Source organism: Hyla sarda, chromosome 1 (assembly GCF_029499605.1).
Source record: "Hyla sarda isolate aHylSar1 chromosome 1, aHylSar1.hap1, whole genome shotgun sequence".
NCBI classification, from domain to species: domain Eukaryota; kingdom Metazoa; phylum Chordata; class Amphibia; order Anura; family Hylidae; genus Hyla; species Hyla sarda.
Genome location: NC_079189.1, coordinates 245,692,083 through 245,702,803, shown reverse-complemented (window position 1 = coordinate 245,702,803; position 10,721 = coordinate 245,692,083). Strand labels below are relative to the sequence as shown.

The 10,721-nt window shown below is 44.1% G+C and overlaps 1 protein-coding gene across 1 annotated transcript; it reads right to left on the bottom strand.

The window, feature by feature from the left end:
- Window positions 1-331: 331 nt before the first annotated feature.
- RPL36 (ribosomal protein L36) lies at window positions 332-6,862 on the bottom strand. The gene is made up of 4 exons (XM_056569930.1): window positions 6,800-6,862; window positions 4,107-4,200; window positions 1,765-1,899; window positions 332-463 (listed from the first exon to the last, which is right to left on the bottom strand). The coding sequence occupies exons 2-4, from the start codon at window positions 4,197-4,199 to the stop codon at window positions 374-376; spliced, it is 318 nt and encodes a 105-aa protein (XP_056425905.1). The 5' UTR covers window position 4,200; window positions 6,800-6,862; the 3' UTR covers window positions 332-373.
- Window positions 6,863-10,721: the final 3,859 nt, after the last annotated feature.

The following is a 10,721-nucleotide window of genomic DNA, read 5'->3' as shown; positions in this document are numbered from 1 at the left end:
AGCAAGCTTTCTTGTGGTGTATGATCCAATGAACCGTCAGCTAACTGTGGACGAAACAGACAGCAGCACATGAGCTAGTCATACTTTCTACAACAGATGATGGGAGTTGTCATCCTTCTGCTTGACAAATTTTAGCCAAATTTAGTAGTAGTGTATCCACCCCAATATGTTTAGTTTGAGACAAATCTATGAAGACCTTTTCATGTTCTTATAACCTCTTACCAATACATAGAGGTGAAAGGTATTAAAATCTATATGTGTGTACATAGTTATATATGCCAGTGCTGTAGCCAACCAAACCAACTTGTAAACCATGGACCACAGGCATTAATCATTTTTTGGAAATATTTATTTGTAGCAGAACGTTTACAGTTTAATCTTTCTTAGCTGCAGCCTTTCTCATGGCAGCCAGCACATTGCTGAGTTCTTCTCTCTTTCTCTTGGCCCGGATGTGGGTTCCAATCTATGAGAAGAGAAAAAATAAATAAAAATAAAGCTCAATAATAAAGCATTGTGCCCATAAAGTATTAAACCTACCAGGTTTATAACTTACACTATAATACATTCCCCGAGTCTGGGTAAACATTTTAACAGTAAAATAAGCTACCATGTCCGATCAAAGTTAAAACTGATTATATATTTAATTTTTTGGATATTTTTCCCTACCTTTGCAGGTCAATAAACCTTACATTTCTTTAAAGGAAGTTAAATTGGCACTGCCAACAAAAAAACTGAGAAGAAGCCAGGAGAAGTGCACACTTAGTATGTTTTCTCCCAGCTCTGTGTATTATGACTGTCACATAATGTAAGTCTATGGGACAGTCAGTCACAGAGCAGGCAAGGAGAAAAGCCAACAGCAGCATGCCCTTACCGATCACCACTTTTCCAAAATAGGCCATTTACTGACTCAATTGACTGGACACTAACCAGTGTCTGTATTACAGCATCAAATAAGTTCCACCATAAACACTAATTAAGTTTGTACTGTCCCTATCCTGTCCAAACCTATTGGGGTGGAAGGTTCAGGCATTATGTATATTTATAAATACCACACAATCTGAAGACTTTTCTATTCCTTTATAACCCCTTTAAATGGGCACTGTCAGATAAAATGTTTTATATGTTGTATATCTTAGCAAAATCTTAACCTCTCATATACTGCATAAGAAAATGTTATTTCCTTTTTATATAAATCATTGCAAATAAAATCTGCTGAAGCACAGGAATGGACAAAGTCCAGTAAGTGAGGGTGGGCTAGCACTCCTCTGTGCCCCCCTCCTGCCTGACAGCACTCTTCTGTGCCCCCCCTCCTGCCTGACAGCACTCCTCTGTGCCCTCTCCTGTCCTATCAGACATTTTTACATTTATTTAATATATGTAAGGTCCCTTTCACACTGCTGTTGTGACCCGGCAGTGCAGCGGCTGATATGAAATGAAGGGAGAATAGAGGGAGAAAAATTACTGCATGCACAGTCTTTTTCTCTCACTACTCCCGCTAAAAAAAGGCACCAGACTGACCCCATTATAGTTAATGGGATCCATTGGGACTTGTTGTACCCTGTCCTGATAACGGCCGTTAAAATAAAAAATGCAAAAAATAAAAATTTTAAAAAATAGCCCGACGTCCGTTTTTGGACGGGGCATAACAGCAGTGTAAAAGAAGCTTTCCTTAGAATGTGTTGTATCCACAAGCTCCTTACATAAACAGTATTTTGGTTGTGCATATTAGGCACAGAGGCTACTAACTTATTACATACTACTTACCCTTTTCTTAATGAACTTAAGGGCTCTTTTGTCCTTAGACACTTTCAGCAACTCCATGGCACGCCTCTCATAGGGAGCAAAGCCACAAACTTCACGGATCATGTCACGGACAAATTTGGTGTGCTTGGTCAGGCGCTGAAAAAAAAAAGAAAAAAATAGATTATAGTAAAGCTCATTTTCAGTTTTCTATTTGAGTTAAAGCTACTTGAATCACTTTTTGTAGACTTAAAGGGGTACTCCGGGGACATCAATTTATCCTCTTTCCAGATTGGCTGAGTGGGCAGTCACTCCTGCTCATCTCATAAGGTGGTGGGCCAGAGCGCTCCAAGGAGGTTAGTTGCTGGGCCCCGTACAGAACATCACTGGGTTGGTCCCAGTGGTCTGATCCCCAGCAATCAGAAACCTATATAAGGGATGAGTTTACTTCCCCAGAGTACCCCTTTTAGTGTGCCTAAACTGCAGTAGCAGACATCACAAATGTATCACAGCTCTTGCTATACAGCCCCTTCAATCTGCAGATGACAGGTATCAAGCCCCTGCTGGTTAAATATTCATCACTAAGAATAGGCTCAGCATTTTTCCACAGAAAACACTGAAGAGTTTCCACTGGATATCTGCAGGAGACAGGGCAGGCTTCACATTTCAAGGCTCAGTCTGCTTCAAACACAAGCCTGACTGATGCCTCCAACATGCATTTGAAAGGGTAGAAAAAGGCAGCAGGCTAGTAACCTATACCAGCTTAGTAGTTAAAATCACTAAACACCTTTTGGGACCATAAGGTTCAACAGACATGCAGAAAATGAGCTGTATTTCCCAACACACACTGAAGGCACAATGCAAACCAAGAAGATAGACTTCCATAGTATGTAATAAAACCAATTAATGGTATGTGGTGTAGATGTTTAAATGCTCAGGCCTAAGGGACACATGCTGCAGATCAAACTACCAGCCCTTGTGAAATTTAAAGGGGTACTCCGGTGCAAAGACCTCATCTCCTATCCAAAGGACGGGACCCCCACAATCTTTCATGTAGCACCCTGCCATCAGCCTCCAGAGCGAACATTGCTCCGGGTCTGATGACTCAAACACTGGGCCGGAGTATCATAACGTCCCGGCTCCGCCCCTGTGTGACGTCACGTTCCACTCTCTCAATGCAAGCCTATGGGAGGGTGCAGAGCCATGACATCACAATACTCCGGCCCCGTGATCACGAGTCATCAGCAGGGAGCTGCATGAAAGATTGCGGGGGTCCCCAGCGGTGGGACCCCCGCGATCAAGCATCTTACCCCCTATCCTTTGGCACCGGAATACCCCTTTAAAGGGGTATTTCAGAGTTTTTTCTTTTTATTCAAATATTCATGATGCCGGGTTAAAAGTAGGATATTTGCCTACGCCCTCGTCCCCTGTTAGTATCAATCTGCTATTTTTCCTGCTTCCAAGACCATCGCTCAGTGCAGGACCTGTGAGTAATGCTCATCTCAGAAGCAGGAAGACGTTCAGGAGACTCAATAGAGCCAAACTGGAGGTACAGGGGACCAGCGGTAGGCAAGTATTTTTTCCAGCACCAAACCGAAGCCATCTAGTGAAGGGAACAGGAACTCAGGTTCATATACTTAAGCCTGTAGCAATTTTTGTTTGCCCTCACATCTTGTAGGAATCTCTGAGCTACCAACTGCCTGCTCTGTGCACTGCTGCTCTGCTCTATAAGCCCCCAGCTCACAGAAGAGGCTGACTGAAATCAGGAGATTGCAGAAGCCCAGCTTGTCCCACACTTCCTGTAGTCTGTCTTGGCACAGAGGCCACCAGAGACACAGGCAATACCAAGAGGGAAAAGTGTTCTTGACTGTGGAGGGACCCCTAGTGGAAAGTAGTATGGATCTTTCACCCCGAAATAGATACTTTTTTAACCAATGTATGTTACATTGCAGAACAAGTTTTGCAATGGACAGTGCCCATTTAAAAGGAACTGCTGTGTTCACCACACAGCACCCTAATGGGATGGCCCTGTGCAATGCTGAAGTGCCATGGTATTTCTGTGATTGGTTGAGAGTGCTGTAGACAGCACTTGCTCAATTTGCATGGAAGTGCCAAAGAAACCTACGTACAGCACCAGGGCACCTCCTGCACTCCCTTAGAATGAATTGAACGTGTGCTGTCTACAGCAAGAGCTCCTCTCTGAGAGCAGGGGTCCCATTCAAGAGATCGAGGAGGTTCCCAGCAGTCGAATTTCCTACAATCAGATACTTACCCCCTTACCCTGCGGATAGGGCATAAGTTATCACTGGACAACCCTTTTAAAGCAATACTGGCAAACTACAATACTAACGATAAGGTATACTCACCCCTCTCCTGCGTGAGTGCCTGGGCTTTGAGACATTCTTGGTAACTTTATGGCCTTTATTAAGGCCCACGGCCATAGGATACCTGATAGCCATTCTGCAAATAAAGAGGATACTTGTTACATTCTGCAACACAGAAGCTCAATGTTCTGAAGTGGCCATGTTGTCATTTTGGGTTACAAACTAATTTTCCTACATAAAGTGATGGCCTTTTAAAACATTCTGGAAAACACATAAAATTCCTTTTGTACAGGCACTTTAACAGAAGATTATTGGGTAAAGCTTTTTTGCAATCTGCTTTTGTAATAGTGTCAGCGCTCAGCCAATGATTAAAAGGAAAACTGTCAGCTTTCTTCCCCCGCACTAACCAGCGGTACTGGCTGCTAGTGCAGGGTACGCTGATCAGTTTCATGCTTACCATGCACGTGTCCGCCGTTCCGTTAAGCTTAATCTTCTATTTTCAAAATATTCAGATGAGGTGCTAACTGGCACTCTGACGTCAGTACCAGGCCGCAGCGCAGCCCAGCAACATTCCTCCTCTCCATTAAAGAGCGGGGAGAAGAGGCAGAGGCGGAAGGAGGGGAGGAATATTGATGAGCTGGGCAACGCTACGGCCAGAAACGCTGACGTCAGAGTGCCAGTTAGCACCTCATTTGAATATACCGAAAATAGAAGATAAAGGCAGAACGGCGCAACGGATCCAGGCACTGTAAGGATCAAACTGATAAGCGTCCCCCGCACTACCAGCCAGTACTGCTGGTTAGTGCAAGGGGAGAAAGCTGACAGTTTTCCTTTAAGAAAACACACTTTCTCGTCAGCTGATATTTAAAGGGGTACTCCGGTGCTTAGACATCTTATCCCCTATCCAAAGGATAGGGGATAAGATGCCTGATCGTGGGAGTCCCACCGCTGGGGACCCCCGTGATCTTGCACGCGGCACCCCGTTTGTAATCAGTCCCCGGAGCGTGTTCGCTCCGGGACTGATTACCGGCGACAACAGGGCAGGCGGCATGTGACGTCATGCTCCACCCCTCAATGCAAGCCTACGGGAGGGGGAGTGATGGCTCTCACGCCCCCTCCCGTAGGCTTGCATTGAGGGGCGGAGCGTTACATCACACGGGGGCGGAGGCGTGACATCACACGCCGCCGGCCTTGTGGTCGTCCGTAATCAGTCCCGGAGCGAACACGCTCCAGGGACTGATTACAAACGGGGTGCCGCATGCAAGATCCCGGGGGTCCCAAGCGGCGGGACTCCCGCGATCAGGCATCTTATCCCCTATCCTTTGGATAGGGGATAAGATGTTTAAGCACCAGAGAACCCCTTTAAAATGTAATAGCTATTGTCTGTGTACAGGGGATGTGTGACCAATGATGTAGTTAAAGGGGTACTCTGCTGGAAAACTTTTTTTTATATCAACTGGTGCCAGAAAGTTAAACAGGCTTGTAAATTACTTCTATTAAAATAATCTTCATCCGTCCAGTACTTAACTGCTATATGCTCCATAGGAAGTTCTTTTCTTTTTGTAGTTCCTTTCTGTCTGACCACAGTGCTCTCTGCTGACACCTCTGTCCATGTTAGAAACTGTCCAGAGCAGGAGAGGTTAGCTATGGGGATTTTCTCCTACTCTGGACAGTTCCTAAAATGGACAGAGGTGTCAGAGAGCACTGGACAGAAAGGAAATTCAAAAAGAAAACATCCTATGGAGCATATAGCAGCTAATAAGTACTGGAAGTATTAAGATTTTTTAAATAGAAGTAATTAACAAATGTTTTACTTTCTGGCACCAGTTGATAAAAAATTCCAGTGGAGTACCCATTTAAGGAAATACACAAACCTAGCAATTGATCCTGTGACCCACACACAATTGATAAAGCCTTGTAAAGGCAAACTGGCACCAATTTCACCAAGATCTGTTCTTGCTATCTGCAACCCATGTAAGAGGGTCCAGTTGTATAAAAAGCATTCATTGACCTGATTAAGTGTATACGGTCCCAGGAGAACTTGGGAATGGACTAAACAAGTGGGCTCCATCCTGTGGACCTCCAGATGTTGCAAAACTACAACTCCCAGCATGCCCGGACAGCCACTGGCTGCCCGGGCATGCTGGGAGTTGTAGTTTTGCAACATCTGGAGGTCCACAGGTTGGAGACCACTGGACTACACTATAAACTTTCATGGCATCCTGAGATTGTACACTGCAGTCACCAGCTGCTACAACACTACATCTCCCAGCATGCATCTTTCTTCATAGCATGCTGGGAGTTGCAGTTTTGCAACAGCTGGATCATCAATAGGTACTAGTCTCCCTAGAGCAGGGTTTCCCAAGCAGGGTGCCTCCAGCAGTTGCAAAAATACAACTCCCAACATGCCCAGGAGGACTGGTTGGGAAACACTGCTCTAGAGTGTGAACCCATGATAACAAGGCATATGGTCACATTACAATAGAGGGGGTATTTGTAAGAAAGAACAGGAGGGCACTGCCCGTACAGACACAAGGCTTACTACCCCTAAGATCCTGGCGGCCATAGAGCTCTGCCCCAGCCAATAACAGCGGAATCTGTGCTCGTCTCCAGAAAATAACGGCATGACTAGACACCTGAGACTCCCCCCGCCATACCCTGTACCAAAACCGCCGCTCAGGAAAAGGATGGCAAAGATATCACTGGGATTTCATTCGCCATATCTACCGCCATACCTGTGAGGTCTGATGGCGAACACACCGGAAGGAAGGAGCGTAACCGGAAGTTCCTTATTTCATACGTCGGCTGAGTCCTCCAAGGCATGTGAGAACAGCGAGAGCGGCTCCGCTCTATCCCAGCTAGTGCGCACGTCATCATCTTGCGCCTGAAAAACTTTATTCCATCTGTCATAATCTCCTTGTGCGCTGTTCTTATTATTAAAAATTCGATATGATTCTGTAGGCCAGTGTTTCTTAACCAGGGTCTAGCTGTTACACAACTACAACTCACAGCATGCCCGGACAGTATTTGATTTGCAACAGCTGGAGGCACCCTGGTTGAGAATTTACACTGCTGTCGCCTGGGATGCCCAGTATTCATAGACTGGGTGCCACTGGCTGCCATAACTATAGTGCACCCACTCATTTGACCTTATTGAATCCCTTATGACTTTAGAGAAGTGTTTCCCAACCAGGGTGCCTTCAGCTGTTGCAAAACTACAATTCCCAGCATGCCTAGCCAGCATTTGGTTGCACAGGCATGCGGGGAATTGTAGTTTTGCAACAGCTGGAGGCACCCTGGTTGGAAAACACTGCTATAGAGACATTTTTGGCAAGGTTTACATAGCACAGATTTTATGCATCTTTCATAGTAAAAACTAGTAGATTCTAAAACACAGAAAAAGACAAGGGTTATGGTAGGACCACACTGCGTTCCTGCCTTAGTAAATCGTATCCGTCAGCACCCTGCCAAAAAGACGGTCCTGAAGTATGCTCCGAAAGGGAGCAACGGAGCCCATTCACTTCTATGGCCGAATAGAGTCACCTAGAGACTTCAAAAGCACAACAGCCCCAGCTTTTAAGTCCACTTAAAATAGTAGATAAATCCCAAACATGTTGATCCTGTTAACAGTATATGTCAGCATCCTGTTTTTGGCCAAAGGATACAATTAATGGGGGCAGGAACATAGTGTGAACCTACCCTTACCTGTGAGTTTCCCACAGCAGAAAAACCATAGTAGACTCCATTAAAGGGGTACTCCGGTGGAAAACGTTTTTATTTTTTTAAATCAACTGGTACCAGAAAGTTAAACAGATTTGTAAAATAGTGGAGCAGGTAGAAAGAGTATAAGTCCGGCACTGCTATGCAGGTGAAGGCAGTTAACTAGGTATTATGGTATCCACTTTCTCAGGTATAGATGGAGACTAGACGGTGTGTGCTATGTCGGGGTGCTGGTTAGGGAAAGCACATATCGCTTGACACAATCGGGACAATGTAGAAAAAACCGCACTCACCCGATCAACGTGCACAAATTCTTTATTCCGTTGAACATGAACGTAGAACACAGGAGGACTTGTGGTCGGCAGGGACGCCAGGGAACAGGAGGTGTAGTTACAGCTGTTTCACGGGAACACGGCCCGCTTCGTCAGACCACGTCCTCTGATGACGCGTCGCAGGTTATATACACACCCACGATTACGTCAGCAGAAGGGCGTTACACACAGGTAAGTGATTTAAAATCTTACAAAAGTAGAAAAATCTTTAAAATCAATACCCTCTACAAAAATTTATGACATATATGGACTTCTAATTATAAAAATACACTGAAATATAGCTTATCGTTGAGTCCAAGATTACCTTAGGCATCCGTGCGCAGGATGAACTCCGCCTCCGTACGCAGTAGTAGCTTTTTGGGGGCCAATGATGTTATTATAGGAGAAACCCCCACAGGCGAAGCTATAACTAGCAATCCGTTGGAACATGGCTTTTTCTCTGGTGGGATAAAATCGACCTATAACCCCCCCCCCCCCCCCCCCCCATAGCACCAGGTAACAACCTAGATATTGTCCAACATAAAGTCGTGGAGGATATAAAAGCACTCATGTACCCACAAGACAGCCCTAATCTTACTTCAAAAGAAAAGGAAGCACTAAAATGGCTTAAATCACAAAAAGGTATTATTAAAAGATCCGATAAAGGGGGGAATATCGTGTTGATGAGAGAAAGCTACTATCTATCCGAAGCTAATCGCCAATTGTCCAACAAAAATAACTACGAGGTTCTAGAAATTAACCCTATACCTAAGCTCTCCTCACGCCTGCAGTCCTTCTTACGAAGGGCTGTATAGATGGGGACAGTTTCAAACTCCACTGCTACAAAATTGTTCCCAACTACACCAACATATCCAGGGTGGTACTTCCTACCGAAAATACACAAAACATTGGAGACCCCACCCGGGAGACCTATTGTCTCCGGGGTGGGGTCTCTAATGGAACCCCTTTCAAAATACATAGATTGGGTCCTACACCCCATCTTGAAAGAAATCCCACATATGGTCAAGGACACCAACCATTTCCTCGAAACTCTGAAAGACATACAGTGGCAGCCCAACTATTTGCTGTGAGCCATTGATATCGAAAGTTTGTACACAAACATCGATCAGAATATAGCAATCCAATGCGTGAGGGAATTGTTGATGTCCTCGGACAAAAGTGATTCTTACATCACATTTATTTGTGAAGCCTTACATCTCATCCTCACCAACAATGTGTTCCAATTTAATAACACATGGTACACACAAAAAAGCGGTGTTGCCATGGGCACACCGGTGGCATGTACCCTGGCAAATATCTATGTAGCCTTCTTGGAAAAAAGATGGATCTTTTCAGAAACTAATCCTTTTAGAAAAATGATTGCCAGTTATGTAAGATTTGTGGACGACGTCCTGATAACCTGGACAGGTACTGGAACAGAGTTCACAAATTTTATCACATGGTTTAACACTAATAACAATATGTGTCTCAATTTCACTAGCAAGTCAAGCAAAGAAGAAATAGAGTTCCTAGACGTCTTAGTAAGAATAAGTGAAAACAAATTGTGCACAGAGGGTTACCGGAAACCGACGGCGGGTAATTCTCTTCTACACTACAGGAGTTACCACCCAGGTCACGTCAAAACAGCCATCCCCTATGGGCAATTTCTTCGCTTGTGAAGAATAAACGATACCCAGAGTAGCTTTGAAAAGCAAGCTAAAGAACTTACTACACGACTACTAGAAAGAGGTTATCCACCTCTAATTCTACAGACAGCTTACAATAGGGCCAACAGACAAAATAGAAACTCCCTTCTACAAAATAGTGGTTCAAAAAACTCTAAAAAAAAAAAAAAAAAACAGCATAAATTGAAAAACAATAACAGAAGATTTTGCTTCACATTCACACACAGCCCGATGGCTGAGAAGATAAAGCAAAGTATTCACAAGCATTGGTACTTAATCCAGAGTGACCCTATTCTATCTGAACAATTTGATAATAAACCCCTCATCTCCTACAAAAGAGTTACAAATCTAGGTGACATCCTAACTAGCAGTAAATACTCCAGTAAGGAGAACTCGAGCTGGCTAAGCGGCCCCACAATATGCGGTAACTTCCGCTGTGGGAACTGCAAATGGTGCCCTAAACTCAAAGTAGGTAAAATTTTCTCCATTGGAGGTGTACAAATCAAAGTGAGGGAATTCATCAATTGTCAAATTAATCATATTGTTTACTGCATGTTTTGCGACTGTGGTCGCTACTATATAGGTAGCACCACAAGATCGCTAAACATCAGATTTAGAGAACACCTTTATTCAGTTCGTTCAGGAAAAGGGTGCCCTCGGGTCTTGGAACATCTTAAAACTACTCACAATAATTACCCAGCCGCATTAAAATTCTTTGGGATAAAGAGAATAATGCCCAAAGAAGGGATTGATAGGAAAAAGCTACTACTGCGTACAGAGGCGGAGTTCATCCTGCGCACGGATGCCCAAGGTAATCTTGGACTCAACGATAAGCTAGATTTCAGTGTATTTTTATAATTAGAAGTCCATATATGTCATAATTTTTTGTAGAGGGTATTGATTTTAAAGATTTTTCTACTTTTCTAAGATTTTAAATCACT

Coding starts and splice junctions, on each gene's coding strand:
- RPL36 (XM_056569930.1), bottom strand. CDS start 4,199: ATGGCTATCAGGTATCCTATGGCCGTGGGCCTTAATAAAGGCCATAAA. Junction 1,900..4,106: donor GGCACTCACGCAGGAGAGGG/GTGAGTATACCT, acceptor TTTTTTTTTCAG/CGCCTGACCAAGCACACCAA. Junction 464..1,764: donor TTAAGTTCATTAAGAAAAGG/GTAAGTAGTATG, acceptor CTCTTCTCATAG/ATTGGAACCCACATCCGGGC.